At 42.5% G+C, this 20,302-nt stretch overlaps 1 protein-coding gene across 1 annotated transcript in view; it reads left to right on the top strand.

The window, feature by feature from the left end:
- The window catches only part of fhod3a (formin homology 2 domain containing 3a), a 61,220-nt gene extending 43,641 nt beyond the window's left edge, over positions 1-17,579 (top strand). The window contains 12 exon segments of the mRNA XM_046858758.1: positions 4,619-5,391; positions 5,898-6,056; positions 6,147-6,329; positions 6,457-6,576; positions 6,774-6,935; positions 9,277-9,467; positions 9,666-9,870; positions 13,810-13,833; positions 14,339-14,540; positions 16,535-16,693; positions 16,851-16,932; positions 17,044-17,579. Of these exon segments, the coding sequence (XP_046714714.1) occupies positions 4,619-5,391; positions 5,898-6,056; positions 6,147-6,329; positions 6,457-6,576; positions 6,774-6,935; positions 9,277-9,467; positions 9,666-9,870; positions 13,810-13,833; positions 14,339-14,540; positions 16,535-16,693; positions 16,851-16,927 (2,255 nt within the window). The 3' untranslated portion in view covers positions 16,928-16,932; positions 17,044-17,579.
- The last annotated feature ends 2,723 nt before the right edge of the window (positions 17,580-20,302 follow it).

Below are 20,302 nucleotides of genomic sequence, written 5' to 3'. Positions count from 1 at the left end.
GATGGTTGATTTGGTGAGGTTGTTTGAGAATAACGTGTAGTTCTGACAGAACATCCGAAATTGTGTTTTTCCTACTTCTCACCATTAAACAACATCTTCATACTCCTCCTTCTGTTGCTGCCACTTTGAGCAGAAAACAGAATTTCTCACAGAATGAAGCATCATGTAAGAGTTTGAGATTAAAATGGCAGTAACAGCTGGTGCACTGTGACGTTTTAGTCTTATTTCTAGTGTGCAGGTGTGATGGTCAGTAAAAGTGTTAAGAAGGATGATAGATTTTAAAACTCTGTTTCTGTCGTTAATGCTGATGTAAAAACGATCTAATCGGACTGCACTAATGTGGTGGTGAGATACTTTGACCCATGTGTACTGCCTCACTCCTGGATGTTCTGCTCTTAAAATGTCACACAAGCTGTACTTCTTGACAATATCGGTGAGTGAAGTAGCAGAAGAGGGATAAGGTTCCTCTCCATTCCTGTCCAGTGTGTGATCTAAAGTACAGTTCCAGTCGCCCCCAAGCACCATGCACACGTCTGTAAAACTCTCTAGCGCGTCTCGCAGTTTTAAAAAGGACCTCACTCTTTCAGCCCCATTGTTTGGTGCATAAACATTAACAAGAAGAAAAGGGAAACCCATCAACTCCACTTTAACGGCTGAAATCCTGCCTTTCTCTATCTCGTGTGTAGATATGTGCTTCATACCCAGGCTATTTGAGAGAAAGATGGAGACACCACCACTCAGGTTTGATCCGTGACTAAAAAACATTTTTCCCTCCATCCACATTCTCCACTCAACTTCATTCTCCTGACTGCTGTGAGTTTCTTGTAGAAAGACAATGTTGATGTGTTTATTTAGGATGTGGGTGTGTAATGCTGCCCTTTTCCTATGATCTCTTCCTCCATTAATGTTTATTGTCCCTATCTTTATGTTGTCCATAAGGAAAGAGAGAAAGAAAAGAAAGACGGTTAACAGACAGAACAGATACGCGCAGGAAAGGAGATTCACCCTGTGTACCATCACCAATTCAGAGAACTTTTTTGCTGCCATTTTTTCCTTTTCTTAATTTCGTTAAAAAAAACATTTAATCTGTACCTTTTTCTTTTGCTCAATTCATCAAAGCCTACCGACTTCTGGATTTTAATGACTTCAGAAATCTATTAACATCCGGGAAAAAACTCAACAGTTTTACCAAAAGTTTCGTCTAGAAAATGGTTGATCTCCTTAGCGGTGTAAAGCTGTTCATCTCCCTGAATCGAGGTGATATCAGACGTCTCAGAGAGACTGTCATCATCACACATCTCATCAGTTCCATCACATAGATCAGCCAGTTCTCCCTGGGGTAGAGAGGAGTGTGTTACTTCTACACCTTCACTGCCGTCGACCTCAACCTCACACTGAACATCACCAACACCAGCTCCACGGTCCACACACTCCTCCACATTATCATTCCCACTGTCACAGACTCTAACTGCAGTTTTATCACAGTGTGTGTATGTTTTCTCCTGCATTATTGTCTGAATGGGTTCAGCTCTGGGATTTACACTGTCACTAGTCATGTTCTTCTCACTGGCTGCTGGAGCCACACTGGGACCGGCTGCTTCATTTCCAATTTCATTTCCCGTTTCTTTTCCAGTTTTATTCGCAGTTTCATTGGTGTAAAATGTCCATAAGTGTCCGTGTGCGGTATGGTGTGGTATAAAAATATAAAGTGCACTGTGCTGTGCGAGTCCAGAGTTTAAAGTGTCATGGTGTGAAAGGTGAGATATGTACAGAGAAGAAGTGTGATGATGATGGAGAGAGTGGGCCAGTTTTTAGATCCTGGGTGTCTCCTGGTTTAAACTCCGAATGGCCTACGGGAAGAAGCTCCTCTTCATTCTCTCTGTGTTCGCTTTCAGGGAGCGGAAGCATTTCCCTGAACGCAACAAAGAAAACAGTCCATTATTGGAAGGCTGAGGTCCTTCACAATCTTCCTGGCTCAGGTCCGACACTGCATGCTGTGGATGTACTGCAGGTTAGGGAGCTCGGTGTGGATGGTACGTTCAGCTGAACGCACCACCCTCTGGAGGGCTCGCCTGTCCTGCATGGTGCTGTTCCCAAACCAGGAAGTGATGCTACCCGTCAGAACGCTCTCAATGGTGCAGGTGTAGAAGGTCTTTAGCACCTGAGAGGGTAGTTTAAAGTCCCTTAAGCGTCTCAGATGGTACAGACGCTGCCGGGCCTTCTTCACAGGGTGTTAGTGTGACAGGACCAAGACAGATCCTGTGTGATGTGAACACCCAAGTACCGGAAACTGTCCACTCTTTCCACTGGAGTCCCGCAGATGTTTAGCGGTTGGTATGACCGCTCCTGCTTCGTGCTGAAGTCCACGATCAACTCCTTAGTCTTGCTGACGTTCAGGAGAAGGTTGTTCTCCTGGCACCATCTCTCCAGGTTTTTAACCTCCTGTAGGTAGGCCGTCTCGTCGTTGTTGGAGATCAGGCCCACCACAACAGTGTCGTCAGCAGACTTGATGATGGTGGTGGAGTTGGATGTGGCCACACAGTCATATGTGTACAGCGAGTACAGCAGGGGGTTCAGAACACAACCCTGGGGAGCTCCAGTGCTGAGGGTGAGGGTGGATGAGGTGTGTTTTCCCACCCGTACAGCTTGTGGTCTGTCTGTCAGGAAGTTAGAGATCCATTGACACAGCGGCAGGCTGAGTCCCAGGACCTCCAACTTAGAGGTGAGTGTGGAGGGAATTATGGTGTTAAACGCTGAACTGTAGTCCACGAACAACATCTTTGCATAATTCCCGTTTCTTTGGTCCAGGTGGCTCATCGTGGTGTGGAGGAGATGAGCAATGGCGTCCTCAGTAGAGCGGTTCTGACAGTACGCAAACTGTAATGGGTCCAGTGTGTCCGGTAGTGATGCAGTGATGAAGTCTCTGACCAGTCTCTCGAAGCACTTCATCACTCCTGAGGTCTGGGCTACAGGACGATAGTCATTGAGGCAGGCGGGCTGGGGTTTCTTCGGGACAGGAACAATGGTGGACTGTTTCAAACATGAGGGGACAACAGACTGTTCCAGGGAGAGGTTGAATATCTCAGTAAACACCGGTGCTAGCTGGTCAGTGCAGGCTTTCAGGGTCAGTAGTTCCAGATTTGGTGTGCAGGAGCGTGAAAGAGGAACAATGCTCGCGCTGTCGCACCAGTGGTTGTTCACCATCAGACACACTCCAAGATGGTTCCAAGATGGTTCCAAGATCACCTCCTCTTGACTCCTCCGACTCCAGTGTTCTGTCCATGCGGTAAACCAAGAAAAACTCGGCCGGCTGGATGGCGTGGTCCGGTACCACTGGGTTCAGCCATGTCTCGGTGAAGCAGAGAAGGTTGCAGTCCCAAATGTCTCTCTGGAACTTGACCCTTGCCCTGAGGTCGTCGAGCTTGTTCTCCAGTGACTGGACGTTGGCTAACAGGATACTAGGTATGGGAGCGCGGTGTGCGCGTGTCCTCAGCCTGTTCCTGATGCCGGCTCGTTTCCCTCGCGGACGCCGGTAGGGGTCACGTCCTTTGTTCTCCCTCAGGATCTCGCTCGGCCAGCATGGGTCCGGGTTAAAAAAACGGCAAAGGTAAGTGCATTGTACACCAATAGATAAGAGTGGCTCTGTCATATCTAATGGTGTCCATCTTGTGTAGATGGAAGTGTAACTACTTAAATAAAAGTATAAAATAAACAAAAAAAAAGAAAACGTAGCCGGAGCAGTCGTGACGGCAGCCGACCTCACAGGCGCCATCTTGGAATCGGTTGGAATCTTGGAACGGCACCATCTTGGAACCATCTTGGAATCTCCCGATCACCTGCCCCACTACACTCCACTCCCGATCACCTGCCCCACAAAATTCATTCAGAAAAATCACCACTGCTTTGTTCATCCTCGAAGCCGACACAATATTATTAAATCCAACCTGCTCACCTACTACCACCAACACGTCCTCCACCATAGCCCCGGTATGGGGAACACACCTGACCCCATGGCAGAGTGAGAGAGAGACGCCACACCCACTCGGGTGAGACGCCATGGCCCGTCTCCCCCACGGAGCTCACAAACACTCACAACACACCACTTACAGGGTCAGTAGTTCCAGATTTGGTGTGCAGGAGCGTGAAAGAGGAACAATGCTCGCGCTGTCGCACCAGTGGTTGTTCACCATCAGACACACTCCAAGATGGTTCCAAGATCACCTCCTCTTGACTCCTCCGACTCAAGTGTTCTGTCCATGCGGTAAACCAAGAAAAACTCGGCCGGCCGGCTGGACCCACCACAGAGCTCACAAACACTCACAACACACCACTTACACTATTTACACTATAAACCACTCCATGCAGTACACACAGATCAAAAGGGGGAAATAAAGATGGTGAGGAGGGAGAGAGAGAGAGAGAGAGAGAGAGAGGTGAAGAGAGAGAGAGAGAGCGAGAGAGAAAGAGAGGTGAGGAGAGAGAGAGAGAGTTGAGGAGAGAGAGAGAGAGAGAGAGGTGAAGAGAGAGAGAGAGAAAGAGAGTTGAGGAGAGAGAGAGAGAGGTGATACAAAGTGTATATTAGTGATTTATATTCTGTACTAAAACTTGTTTTTTTCAGGTCTGAACAGTGATCAATGTCATGACATCCTCAACAGCAAAGTGTTCATGATGGACATGCTCTACTCACAGAACATGAAACCCGGTGAGGAAGAAGAGGAAGAGGAGGCAGAGCTGGAAAAAGAAGGTGGACATGAAAATGAAAGTGAGGAGTCCCGAGTGGTGGGCGGGGCTAATACGAGTGGAGAGAACAGCGGCGAGAAGAAGTCTGAGAGTGGATCAGTTCGAGCATTTGCTGAACGCTTTGGAGATGTTGTGAAAGGCCTGAGCTCTCCACCAATCGAAATGCAGGAAGAGCAGAAGCCCCTCCATCTGCCCCCAGTTATAACCCCCCAAAAAGAATCAGACAATATGTGGGATCAGATCATGGCCACACCTCGTGAGCTGCGCATCAGAGACATCGACTTCACGGATTTGGCTGATGAGGATGATCAGGGCATCCTGGATTCAGGAGGTTTAATTGGGTCAGGAACTCTGGCTCCACCTCCACCTCCTCCATGCCCCTTCAACATTAACCCTCCTCCAGCCCCTCCAGCCCCTGGACCTGGCACAGCCCCACCTCCACCTCCTCCTCAGTCTGAATGCTTGCTCTTTCAGAAGAAGAAGAAGACGATCCGTTTATTCTGGAGTGAGGTGAGACCGGATGAGTGGAGGTTTCTGGGAATAAGACGAGGACCCCTGTCTCTCTGGTCCAAACTGGAACCAGTAAAACTGGACATAAGCAAACTGGAGCACCTGTTTGAGAGCAAGTCCAAGGAAATTAGTGTAACCAAGGTAACCGTTACACAGCATAAATCTTTTCTGTAACTTTCCACATGTTTCCATTTTTCGTTACGAGGTTGTATCAAAAAGTTTAGAGACTAATGATGTAACTGATGCTGTTCTTACACACGTGCATTCCCATGTCTAAGATTTCATCAGTTAAGAGCAAACTTGAAATTTAAGCATGAACTTGAGCAAATCTGCCACAGATTTCGTTTTGTGTTTTGTTTTCAAACTGAAAATGTTTCAAATGTGTTTAATGGAGAACTTTGACTTTGAGAATGAGAGCATTTGGATGTTGGAGAATGTTGTTGTTTGATGTGTAGTAATTAAAAGAATGAGTTTAATGGGACGTGTTGGTGTATGATGGTGAAGGTTGGTATGTTTGAGTGTGTGTTTGATTGGGAATAGTGTGTTAAAGTTGTAAGACATTGGTGTTTATTTGTGTTTGGAAGCTTGATTGTGTTTACAGTTGAACATATTCTTTTAGATTTTTTCACATTTCTGTTGTTTGTTAGAAAACTGCAGTGGAAGGTAAGAGGCAGGAGATCATTGTCCTGGATTCCAAACGCAGTAACGCCATTAACATCGGCCTCACCGTGCTTCCTCCACCACGAACCATCAAATCTGCCATCCTTAATTTTGATGAATATGCACTGAATAAAGAGGGCATTGAGGTGAAGAGTCCACAGTCCAGTGCACGCACAGTCACAGGTACAGATTCTATACCTTCTACTCACCATCACTGCTCTGTGTCAATCATGTAGAAGCTCCTGATGATGGTTCCAACTGAAGAGGAGAAGCAGAGGATTCAGGAAGCTCACATGTTGAATCCTGATGTTCCTTTGGGCAGTGCTGAGTCCTTCCTATTAACACTCTCATCCATCAGTGAACTTTGTGCTCGCCTCCAGCTGTGGGCCTTCAAAATGGACTATGACACCATTGAGAAGGTGTGTGTGTGTGTGTGTGTGTGTGTATGTGTGTGTTTGTGGTGGATTTGGATTTTAGGTCTGAATGTAAGGATTTAGGTGCTTGGTGGCTAAGTATTTTATTATCAGGGTGTTTCCTGTTTGACAGGAAGTGGCAGAGCCGTTACAAGACTTAAAGGAGGGCATGGAGCAGCTGGAGAAGAATAAGACATTCCGCTACATCCTCTCTGCCTTGCTTGGTATTGGCAACTTTCTCAACGGATCTCAAGTGAGTGAGCAATAACATGATTGTGCTGTGACCTTCATCTTGATGAGTTTTGAGCTGTTTCATGATGTCAGTGATCTCACATGGGTCCAAAGTCTTGTTTTATAGATCCATTGTCAAAAATAAACACAAATCAAATTAAGACAAATGGAGAGTTTGATTTCTTGGATTTAGGAATGTTTGTGTGTTTTTGTGTATAGGCTAAAGGTTTTGATCTGAGTTATCTGGAGAAGGTTCCAGAGGTGAAGGACACAGTCCATAAACAGTCTTTGCTGCACCATGCCTGCTCTGCAGTAGTGGAGAACTTTACTGACAGCACCGACCTTTACTCAGAGATCGGCGCTATTACACGCTCTGCTAAGGTACAAACATAAAAACTAGTATACACAAAGTTAAAACTTCACCACAAGCTTCCTTCTGCAGCAGGAGTCTTCAAAAGACTAAAGATACAAGCCATCAAAATCGAGTTTAGTCCTCAACTAGAGAACAGAAAATGTCAGGATAGAACAGGATCTGAAACCAAAGATCAGTGGAAATAAAATTCAACTCGTTAGAATCTGAGAAACTCGGAACTGAACCGTAGCAGAGAAGGCGATTAGTACAAATATATATATTTAGCTTCACTTAGTAACCGCTGTATCTGGAGTCCATCCTGGAACACTGGCATGGACATGGGAATATTCTCTACATGGGAACAAGTCCATTGTAGGAACCACGAACACACACATTCACACACTCATACACACCTAATAATTTAACGTAGCCAAGTCACATAGTGGCGAGTTTTTGGGAGATAAAAGTGCAGAAAACCAATGTGGAGACAATAATCATAGGAAAATTCTAGTCCTTTAAATGAATGTTTGTATTTCTATCTGTTTATGTCTCATTTAGTTGGTAGTTTTCTGACACCTTGTTCCTGGAAGAACTTGATTTCACTGAGACAGCGGAGTGCGGCTGAAATGCTAATACAGTTCACTTGGCTCTACTTAGAGCTAGAAAAACAGAACTTGTTAACTTGGTGTTCTGGAACACTCGTGGTTGTGTTCATGAGGCTCCAAACAATTTTACATTGAGAAGAATTGTTTAGTATTACAGAGAAACAGAGGGCAGTATGGTCAGTGCGTTTAACGCTGAGATATAAAGCCCAAAATCTGTCTCGTGACCTACAATGTTAATAACAGTCCATATATAAAAAGACTGAATAAGTGTGACTTTAATGACCTTTCTCTTAAAAAATACAGTTAGCCTTTATCTTAAACAGGTCTTAACTTTTCCGTCTATTTTAAGGTCCCTCTAATGCTGAACAACATTTCAGTTTTTTTCTTGTTGTAGTTTTTCTTTCACTGGTCCAAATATAAATTGATTACGAAATGAGACCAACACGCAGCAGCCAATCGGCTTTCTGTTATTTAAGCGAATCTCACGGATTGTACAACAGATTTACTTTTCCAGCTAGTGGAAGTTCAGAGATAAAGGCCAGTCGCTAACCGCATGTTTGTGTGTTTGAGGTTGTGATTACATTTAATTTGTAATGTTCTTAAAAAGGTCTTAATAAATCTTCAATTTGAATTTAGTGAAACCTGCAGAACACCTGAAATAATAAGGAGAAGGCTTATTGCAAACGTTCTGAAACCCCACCACTCCTTACACCAATTGAGGGAGGGTGTATTTTCTTTTTCCTATGAATGAAAACATTAACTGAGCGCTTTATTAGAAACATTATACTATTACTACTAGGGCTTTATTTTGCTCTTGCTCATGACTTTCACAAGATGTTAGAAGCATTTCCTTTGAGATTGTGATTTATGTCAACATTAGTTTTTATAACTACATGTATAGCAGACGCTCTTTTCCAGAGTGACTTTTTACAATTTATTTTTATCTAATGCAATTATAGAAATGCACCTGTGCAGAAACACCAATACAAAGGTGTGATGGGTTGAGTCTAGAAGCTTAAATGCTGACACAAGAAACTCATCCAGCTGTAAAACAGAGTCTCAGCAGGACTGAGTTCAGGGTCATTAGAAGGACAGGAGACTGATTAAATCGCAAATAGCGGTCCTGGATTTGGGTTAGTTAGTAGTTATGAGAACTAGTGATATTAGTGATACATATAAAAATGCAACTGTGTTGATATGAATCAAATCAAATCACTGTATTGTTTATTGAGGAACATGTACACCTGTGATAATTCATTCACATCTACAACCAAATTTATAAATACAAACAGAATGCAATGATTTGCAAATCTCATAAATCCATATTCTATTCTGTTCACATTTTTGTATTTTTACAAGTACACTCCTGTATCCGGTTCTCTCTTGCACACTGAACTGCACAGCAGGTTTACCGCTGGCGTTATTCTTTGTTTTGTGTATCTGTCCTACACTTTCTTGTGTTGTCTTGGCCTTTATGTGGCGAGAGCACTTACTTTAGTCCTGAACTCTGTGTTTTCATAATGCACAGGCAGGTCAGTATTCTTTTTCTTAAACACAACATTTGTTCAGTTTAAACATTTAATACGTTTTCTATGTTCTATTGTAAATAAGATATGGGTTATGAAATTTGCAAATCATTGCATTCTGTTTTTATTTACACTTTAAATTATTATTTACATTTTACACAGTGTCCCAACGTTTTGGGATCCAATGCGTCTACACTGCTGCTCTGAAAAATGTCCTGAAGGTATGAATTCCTCTCCAGGTCGACTTTGACTTGCTGCAGGACAATTTGGCACAGATGGAACGCCGCTGCAAAGCATCTTGGGAAAATCTGAAGCTGATCGCCAAGCACGAGATGAAACCAGCACTCAAGCAGAAGTTGACAGACTTCCTGAAGGACTGTGCAGGGAGGATTATCATACTGAAGACTGTACATCGACGCATCATCAACCGGTAACACACACATACATATTTCATAACAAAATCCCATCATCAGTACATGTAGTAAAATAGATTCTGTGGACATAAGAACCCTCACGTAAATTTCAGTGTTGGTGTCAGAGTTTTGTTGGATGGTATCTAATAGGAAACGGCCAAACATTCACATTCAGATTTAACTCCACCATTTTTAAACAATTTCCTGTCCTCCAGGTTCCACATGTTCCTGCTGTTTCTTGGACACCCAGTGTCTGGAGTTCGTGAGATCAGTGTTCATCGTTTCTGCAAAATCGTTAGTGAATTTGCACTGGAGTACCGAACCACAAGAGAGAGAATACTCCAGCAAAAACAGAAACGAGCCGATCATCGCGAGAGGAACAGGACACGGGGGAAGTTGATCATAGACATCAATGCTAAGGTGAGAGATTGTCAGGAATTCTCCTGCTACGCCTTCCTCCGAGGCTCTCTCTCAGCCTCTCCCGGTGCTAATCACCAACACCTGTTCCACATTACCTTTCCCCTTTATAAGTTCCCGTTCCGACCTCACTCGCTGTCGGATCTACTAAGTCATGCCTAGTGATCTACCGGATTCCAGACCACCAGCATTCCCCACTGGTTCATGCTTCTTGCACCCCGTCACAGGAGTATACTCACGTTATGGATAGCACTCGCGTTACGGATCCTACCCGCTTTACAGATTATACCTACTTTCAGGATTCTCCATGCGTTACGGTTAGTAACTCTCCCGGACTCTGGTTTAGTTTCGAATGAGTTACTCCCGTTTCCTACACGTGGTCATTGCCCTGACCTTCATCTGACCATCCTGTGATTTGCTATAGTGGTTAGATACAGAGAGGAATGATTTCACTGTTGTGTGAAAGTTACAACCATTTAGAAGATGAGTACACATGGTAGAAATATTCTGTACCTCATTGAAAACTGAAACAAAAGTTTATTTATGTTTTTAAATACAGACTGTATATAGAGTTATGTGGATGGATTTGGACTGGAATTCATATCAACAGTCTGCTACAATGTGCTCAGGACCACAGTTTGCATGAACAGTTCTGGATTTAAACATTCATCACTGTAAAGTTTATAACCTCAACACTGATGGAACTGTAATGATGGACATTCGGTGTTGAGGATGAAGATGGTTTCTTCCTCCTACAGTCTGAGGGGTTTCTTTCACCACAGTCACCACTGAATCACTCATTAGGGAGAAACTTATAGGCACCATTATATAAATTCATATTTTATAACATCTTACAGTGTCCATTGTTAAAAGCATTATACAAATAAAACCGAATTCAACTGAATAGAATTATAAAGTTTATAGTAAAATTGTCATTAAGTGACTGGTTGAAGGACTCAAATGCAGGATGCAGACAAATGTATACTTTTAAAGTCTTCAATGAAAGCAAGGAGCAGAGAAAAACACAGACTGTCTGTAAACATTTGAACACCTCACTAGAGCAGTCTGAGAGTCTGTGGACAGTGTAGCAAATAATCAGAGAAACCAAACCTGGTGTCAGGGTGGGGCAGAGAAAAAGCAAAGTCTGGAAAACAGTCATAATGTCTGAGAGCCAGCAAACAAACAGTACAGTAGCAGTAATCCGAGGGGAAAGAGAAAGTCAGAGAAAAGCAGAGAGATATACGAAAATAAATTAAAAGTTTCTACAGGGGGAAAAAAATGAAAGGAACTAACAAAGAGCCAAAGTGACAATCTGATAGCCAGAGTAGATATCCCTTTGGCCAATCCATTAGCGGGGCGAGGGGAGGCGCCTATGGTTGGCCCAGCAGGCCTCAAAGAGAGCCGTGCGAGCATTCTCCCAACCGAACCGGCAGGGCACAGAGGATGCAGAGTCCGGTCTCTTATTCGTGGTTGAGCCTCTCCGTCTGGACATTAGTTTAGGGTTGGAATGCAGAAGATAGGCAGAGGTGCCTAGAAGGGTGAAAGAACTCCTTCCAAAAGTTGGCAGTAAATTAAGGACCCTGGTCAGAGATAATGTTATGAGGGAGGCCATGGAGGCAGAAAAGGCGCTGGAGAAGATGTGAGGCTGTCTCCTTTGCTGACGTCAGTTTGGCCAGTGGAATGAAATGGACCGGTTTGGAAAAATGGTCCCCCATGGTAAGGATAACAGTATAACCGACAGACGGCAGAAGTCTGGTGACGAAATCCATCATAATGTGCAGGTAGGATAAGTGGCAACAAAGTTACAGATATCCTTCTGGACAGTGGGCAACCAGAACCGCTGCTGGAGGAGAGGGTGCGGGGATATCTAAACAAAGCAGTGGCACCATTGGAGAACCTGGGATCACAGCTGCTTCGGAACAAAAAGTATTTGAGCAGGGCAGACCACAGGAACCAGCTGGTTGGCAGTGGTCAATCTAAACCAAATAGGGGAGGACGGGAGAAGAAGGTGCATGGATGCAGCCTTCAACCACCTTGACCAAGAACTGGCGATAGGGGTCGGGGAGGGCCAGGACAAGAGCAGAAGCAAAGAGGTCTTTTAGTTTGGTAAATGTCCATTTAGCCTTGGGAGTCCACAAGAAGGATCGGTAGGTGGGGGTCAGCTGGTGAAATGTGGCTGCTACAGAGCTGTAGCCACAAATTAACAGCCTGTAGAAGACAGCAAACCCCAGGAACCTCTGTAGCTGCTTCCTTGAGAGTTGTTTGGGCCATTCCTTAACCGCTTCGATCCTAGCCACGGCCATGTGAATGGCTGAGAGAGTAAATCCCTGTAATGAGGTGCTGGGTACATGGAACTCACACTTCTCTGCTTTAATGTACAGACTGTTCTGGAGGAGGTGCTAAAGTCTAAAATGCACATGATGGATATGCTCCTCCATGGACCAGAAAAACACCAGGATTTCTTTGAGGTAAACAATGATTAACTGGTTTAACATGTCCCACCACACATTGCTCACAAGAGCCTGGATTACCACTGTCTTTTTGCTGAGGCCAAATGGCATCATCAGATACTCTTAGTAACTGGACGGGGTGTTGAGCGGCATTTTCCATTCATTCCTCTTCTGGATGCGGACAAAATAGTAGGCATTTCACAGATCTAACTTAGTAAAGACCGTAGCCCCCTTAAGCAGCTCGAACGTCATATCCATCAGGGGAAGCGGATAACGGTTCTTGAGTAGTAAATGCACAGACATAGGGTTTTATTCTTCTTCTCCACAAAGAAGAAACCAGATCCGGCCTGGGAGGAAGGGACTCTTGAATATACTATGCTATGGCTTTTTTTTTCGGGTCCCAACAGGTGATACCTTCACCTGGGCCGAAAGCCCGCAAACAAAGGCATTGCACAAGGCGGTGAGAGCCCACCCACTGTCAGCGGTGTATTCTGCTACCAAGTGGCTGCCCTGGTAGACGGAGAGCAGTGACCAAGCTGTATCCTGCTGGGGTAAATACAATTCATACTTTGCAGAACTCCCTGGAGAAGGTAGTAAAGGAAGAGCAATGGGGGGACTGGTTTTCCCACTCCACTACTGCGGGACCTTTCCAGATAATGGACAGAAATGAGAGAGTTTTCATTTCAGAACCAACAGGCTGAAGAATAGTTTTTACCCTCAGACTATCAGACCACTGAGGGTAGCAAGCCACACCTGTAATCTGACTGTAATACATTTCTAAGATACATCTAACACACTGGGACTGCAGAAGTCTTCATTCTTCGAACTCTAAATACCACTGCACCTCACTTGCACACTATGTATCTTTGTGTATTTTTTGCACATCAAACATATACATTTTTCATATCATCTGTCTTCCATATTTTCACAAGAATACCTCTTGCTAATATGTCATATGTAAATACTCATATAATTAATTTATATATATATATATATATATATATATATATATATATATATATATATATATATATATATATATATACATAATATCATTATGCCTTATTTTTACTTTTCTTTCCTTTTCTTTTTTTAATGTTAAATATTTAATATTGCTGTAGTTTGTCTGGAGCCTCAGTTAAGAATTTAATTGTACAAACTGTCACTGACATCTGTACATATGACAAGTAAAACTTGAAACTAGAGGTTTTAGTAACAATTATAATACATTTATAAAGTTTAGAGTAAAGTTTAGTATAGAGTTATAAAATTTGTCTCCTAAGCAATGACCAATATGTATATGATGTAGAACAGTAAGTGATTATACAGTGTATTTCAACATAAATCAGATAAGATAATGTGGGGATGTTTCGGACTGAACCAATCAGAAAGCTGTCATTTTGTCAGCATTCAGGATCTGTGTGCATCAGATCCATGTACTGATTCAGTTCTTCCTTCCTGTCTCTCTGCTGTCTCTCTGCTGTCTCTGTAGACTGATGATGAAGAAGAGAATGTGGTATGGCAGTGTGTATGTGTTTGTGTGTGCATGTGTGATGTATTAGCAGTCCCACTCAGTGGTGTGTTACAAATCCATCACTATTAACTGATTCACCTGGAAATGGTTTTATGTCTGATGTTATAGGTTACAGGTTCTAATAGCATCTGATCTGCATGTGCTCAGAGCTTATAACATGCTATTTGTGTGTGTGTGTGTGTGTGTGTGTGTGTGTGTGTGTGTGTGTGTTATCTGGCACATGATTTTGCTACCTGGTTTATGCTAACTGATGTTCCTTACGCTTTCTGAGTGATTAAATTATATGGTCCACATCAAGCACTCAGTTCAGAGAAGTTCTTTAACAAGAACAGTTTGCATTTCAGCTGGAATCCAGCCTTTCACTCCTTATTCTGTAAAATATATTTGAAGTAATAACGCATGCTTTTTAAACCCTACCCTACTGACTGTGTGCATGCGGTTCGCTCTTCTGTTTTCTGAGTATTTCTATGTTTGGTTTGATCCACAGAGAAATCAGGGACCTGGAAGCAGCTGTAGCGGTAGTGTCTCTACTGTAAGGAAAAATGAAGTTCAGGGACTGAACCATGAGGAAGATGCAGCAGATCATGAATACATGACAACAGTGCTAAAGAGAAGCCAGCGAGGTAGCAGCACTGAGATAAGTGGAGTCCCGGGACTACGTACAAGAACAAGGGCAAGACCCAGCAGAAGTAAGTGATAAAGCACTGTAAAACCACCTTCACTGCACCTCAACATCGTTTATCTGTAATAAATGGACATTCGGTGGCACACAGATGAGGATGAGGTTCCCTCTTGAGTCTGGTTCCTCTCAAGGTTTCTTCCTTCTGCATCTCAGGGAGTTTTTCCTTCACCACAGTCTCCACCGACTTGTTCATCAGAGACAAACTTACACTTATAAAGAACATCTTCATTTTTATCTCCACATTATCTGTGTAAAGCTGCTCTGAGAAAAGTGCAAAACAAATAAACATAAATTGAATTGAAACTAAAACACATGCTAATATATTAACATCATAATTTATAACACTGTCTGAGGTGCAGATGGTACAGAGGTGCTGAGGTACAGATGGTAAAGGTGGTATTCTGAGATACACATGGTACAGGTGGGATGATATTCTGAGGTACAGATGGTAAAGGTGAGATGATATTCTCAGGTACACATGGTACAGGTGGGATGATATAATGAGGTACAGATGGTATAGGTGGGATGATATTTTGAGGTACAGATGGTAAAGGTGGGATGATATTCTGAGGTACAGGTGGTAAAGGTGGGATGATATTCTGAGGTACAGATGGTAAAGGTGGGATGATATTCTAAGGTACAGATGGTACAGGTGGTATTCTGAGGTACACATGGTACAGAGATGATATTCTGAGGTACAGATGGCCAAGGTGAGGTGATATACTGAGGTAAAGATGGTACTGGTGGTATTCTGCGGTACAGATGGTACACGTGGGATGATATTCTGAGGTACAGATGGTAAAGGTGGGATGATATTCTGAGGTACACATGGTACAGGTGGGATGATATTCTGAGGTACAGGTGGTAAAGGTGGGATGATATTCTGAGGTACAGATGGTAAAGGTGGGATGATATTCTAAGGTACAGATGGTACAGGTGGTATTCTGAGGTACACATGGTACAGGTGGGATGATATTCTGAGGTACAGGTGGTAAAGGTGGGATGATATTCTGAGGTACAGATGGTAAAGGTGGTATTCTGAGGTACACATGGTACAGGTGGGATGATATTCTGAGGTACAGGTGGTAAAGGTGGGATGATATTCTGAGGTACACTTGGTAAAGGTGGGATGATATTCTGAGGTACACATGGTACAGGTGGGATGATATTCTAAAGTACAGGTGGTAAAGGTGGGATGATATTCTGAGGTACACATGGTAAAGGTGGGATGATATTCTGAGGTACACATGGTACAGGTGGGATGATATTCTGAGGTACAGATGGTAAAGGTGAGATGATATTCTCAGGTACACATGGTACAGGTGGGATGATATAATGAGGTACAGATGGTATAGGTGGGATGATATTTTGAGGTACAGATGGTAAAGGTGAGATGATATTCTGAGGTACAGATGGCCAAGGTGAGGTGATATACTGAGGTAAAGATGGTACTGGTGGTATTCTGCGGTACAGATTGTACAGGTGGGATGATATTCTGAGGTACAGATGGTAAAGGTGGGATGATATTCTGAGGTACACATGGTACAGGTGGGATGATATTCTGAGGTACAGGTGGTAAAGGTGGGATGATATTCTGAGGTACACATGGTAAAGGTGGGATGATATTCTGAGGTACACATGGTACAGGTGGGATGATATTCTGAGGTACAGATGGTAAAGGTGAGATGATATTCTCAGGTACACATGGTACAGGTGGGATGATATAATGAGGTACAGATGGTATAGGTGGGATGATATTTTGAGGTACAGATGGTAAAGGTGAGATGATATTCTGAGGTACAGATGGCCAAGGTGAGGTGATATACTGAGGTAAAGATGGTACTGGTGGTATTCTGCGGTACATATGGTACAGGTGGGATGATATTCTGAGGTACAGATGGTAAAAATGTTGGATTTGAGGTGCAGATGTTACAGTTTTTTAACTTACAGCATACTAAATAAAATTCATATCTCCGTTTGATGTATTTATGTTACCCCCAGGTCATACTGTGTTAGCAGCAGCAGCAGCAAATGAATGTAGCATGCCTGATGATCCAGCTGATGAGATCATGGAGCGGATTGTACGCTCGGCTACACAGAGTTCACAAGAACGCACTGAGCTACGTGAACGAAGACGCTCACGCGCAAACCGTAAATCAGGTATGTTAGAATTTACATGCTATTATGTCAGTATGATCGACATTGGAGTCATAACATCTTTCTGTACATTTTATCCTCATCCATCTATCCATTCATCCATCCATCCAGCCATTCATCCATCTCTCTCTCTCTCTCTCTCTCTCTCTCTCTCTCTCAGTGAGGAGGACATTAAAGAGTGAGATGACCCTGGAGGAGGCACAAGCTCAGGAAGCTCAGGTGTGGAAGCCCCTTTGATGCAGGTATAATGATCCTCCTGTATTAGGTGTTGATTATATTTACTGCTTTTAACGTTCAGTTTATTTGCTGTTGTAATGATGGATTCAGTGATTAACGTGTGAACATTTCAGCAGATCCAGCAAGACGCCACTGTCCTCCTCAAAAATCTCACTTTTCTGAATGTTTGAATGAAATAGTAAACATAAACCAGTCACAGTATTTCTGTAATATTGTGAGTTTGTGTAACACTGCCTCTGTCAGCGACTTCAAACTGCATTAAAGGAATAAAACACTTTCCTTCAATATAAATGTCCTGAAAACACTAGAAAGTGTTCACTATTAAATCTTAGGGATGGTAGTGAGACGACCTAATGAGGACTGAGGACTGGTTCTATCAGGGGAAGTGGACACATAAGAATTGTGTTGAAACACAGCCTGCAGAAGGTGAACTTTCACAGTGCCTTTTATTAAATGCTTTAATTCACTGCTCTTTTTTCTGCTCATTTGATTTGATTATTTATTGACGTTTATTTGAACACTTCTTTGCTCTCAAACCTGCAGTGACATGACTGTAATCATGTTTTGTACAATAAAACCGAGATCACTGTCCTATTTGGGAGATTAATGATCAGATGAATGCTTTCTATTGATTAAATGTGAAAAAAAGCCATATTTTTAAGTGTAATTTAATGTGTGATGGTAAAGTTGATTTTAAATGATTCTAAAGAAAACTTTAACTTTTGGTTTTGTATAAAATTTCCCATGTTTTTATCGTGGTGCATTTCATTCTGCTGTAATTTAATGGAGATCATCAAGCACAAGTGCCTGGGAGGTGATGAACACAGCTGTGCTTTTACACACAGCACCTGGGATGGACTGCAGTGCATGGCTTTTATTCCTTTATTTATAAGATTAAAGAAAGAGTGTTTAATGCATCTGATGTTTGTTTTTTCTTTATATGAAGTCCTATAGTGGAAAAAAGTCAGTTCTGTATAGGACAGAACACACAGACATTATTAAACATGTGAAATGTGAACTTCACACAGTTGTATTTTATAGAGGTTGCCCGATTCTAGCGATAGTGAGGTGGGATAGTCCTTGCTGATAGCCGATTAATCAATCGATAGTTTTTAAAATGGATACTGGATTAAATAAGGAAAAACACTACAGTAAAATAGAACTGAACCTAATTTAAAACAGTGCTGAATCCTGAAAAAGTGCTAAATGAAATAAATATGAATGTATTAATTAATAAATATAATTAGTAAATAATAAATATAATATAGCGCTCTCCATGCAGCGCGCAGTTTCACATGTAAAAACAAACAGCGCGTTGTCAGTGATTCGCCCCTAGAGGCCACTCTCATAATGACAACAGAAATCAGTTCCAGTGATCAACCTGCAGTGCAGATCGCTAGAGATCTCAACTATCATTTTATTTAACTGATTCTATCATTGTTTATTGGTGCTCCAACAGCCCTGTTGTTCCCCCACATCTGACAAAAAAGTTTTTCAGAAAAGTATTCACAGTCTCAGTGATCTTCTCCCTGACAGCAGAATGGCAGCCATCAGACCAAGTCTACACCAGAGACCGACAGGACGTCCTCTTTGATCCCGCTTCAATCAAGATCATCTCAAGCCAACATCATGCCAAGGGCCAACCAAGTGGCCTATCAGGTCATGTTTGCTAATCGCCCAACTCTTTCCTGGATTACATTTCTAATGTCGCTCTGCCATTTTGTATCTTTTTTTCATCCTGCGCTTCCATGTTCCTTTGCTATTGTGTGTATTTGCATTCCATTAGTTTCATAAGTTTAAATCATATTTCATTACTAACTCCCTTTTACAGAAACTTACTATTATTAAAGTATGCAAAATTACAAATATTAGAATATATTACAAACATGCCATGAATCAAAAGTAAAGTTTTCAAAACAAGTAATGAAAACAGTTCAGAAATAGGACTTTCCAAAAATGGGAACCAGTGCAGTGTCCATTAGAGCTAAATGTTTACCTGTAAATAATTCACTAACGAATGAAAATGTCCCCCACTAAAGCTCTAAAAAACACTGGCCCCAAACAGGAACCAGGCTTCAGGACGAAAACCAAAACAAGTGGTCTATGTGTACATTTGCATGAAGATCGCATTTATCATTTACCCACATCGCTGTACAATACGGATTTACATTCAGCTACAGCTCTGTTCGTTTGATAGCCTTCTTTCACCTTAGAAATATTTCTAAGCTAAGAAACATGTTGTCTATATCCGATGCAGAGAAGCTCGTCCATGCGTTTATGACCTCCAGACTGGACTACTGTAATGCATTACTAGCCATGGCTGCTCATCAGGGATAAACACACACCATTCACCTTCACTGTTGATTTCTGTAAAGCTGCTTTGAGACAATGTCTGTTGTGAAAAGCGCTATAGAAATAAATTTGACTTGACTTACTAGGTGGATGTCCTGCATCATTAATAAAGAAGCTTCAGTTAGTTCAGAATGTGGCAGCAAGAGTTCTTACAAGGTCGTGAAAATATGATCATATAACCCCAATCTTCTCATTCGTACACTGGCACGTCATGCTCCCTGAGATCTCAAAACTCTGGAATTCTAGTAGTTCCTAGAATAGCAAAGTCCACTAAAGGTGGTAGAACATTCTCACATTTAGCTCCTAAACTCTGGAACAGTCTTCCTGACAGTGTTCGGGGCTCAGACACACTCACCCAGTTTAAGTGCAGATTAAAGACGTATGTTTTTAGCGAGTTCTACACATATCACACATCACATCATAACCTTGTGCTCCAGAACATCTGATCACATCACATTATCAACTTGTGCTGTTAATATCATGAACAGCAGCTACGCTAATTCCTCTCCACTGCTTCTCTTTCTCTCCCCATCCCGAGTCTTCCTGAGGTTGCTCCAGCTCCAGTCACCTCCCACCTCATGAAGATTGTGGACTTTGAAGAAGTAGATGCTCACAAACATCCTGAACCATCTAGAGACGTACCAGTGCCAATTGGATCCCACTACATGTGTGGAGTTTTGACATTGGACCTCCTGGAGAAGCTGATGCTGGATCTGTGATGATCACAAATGTTGAGCTCAGTAGCTCCTACTTTTATAACCATAAAGACTGTATAAGACTGCAGAAAGAACATCACTTATAATCTTATACTCCAGTACTCATGTTAGTTCTCACTCTCCAGTGTTCTGTATTGTTGAAAGATTTATGATCAAACTCTTGATGTCACCCAAATGAGGATGAGGTTCCCCTTTTGAGTCTGGTTCCTCTCAAGGTTTCTTCCTCATTACATCTAAGGGAGTTTTTCCTTCACCACAGTCTCCACGGCTGCTCATCAGGGATAAATACACACCATTCACCTTCACT

Source organism: Silurus meridionalis, chromosome 10, assembly GCF_014805685.1.
Source record: "Silurus meridionalis isolate SWU-2019-XX chromosome 10, ASM1480568v1, whole genome shotgun sequence".
NCBI classification, from domain to species: domain Eukaryota; kingdom Metazoa; phylum Chordata; class Actinopteri; order Siluriformes; family Siluridae; genus Silurus; species Silurus meridionalis.
This window is presented reverse-complemented; position numbering and strand designations above follow the sequence as displayed.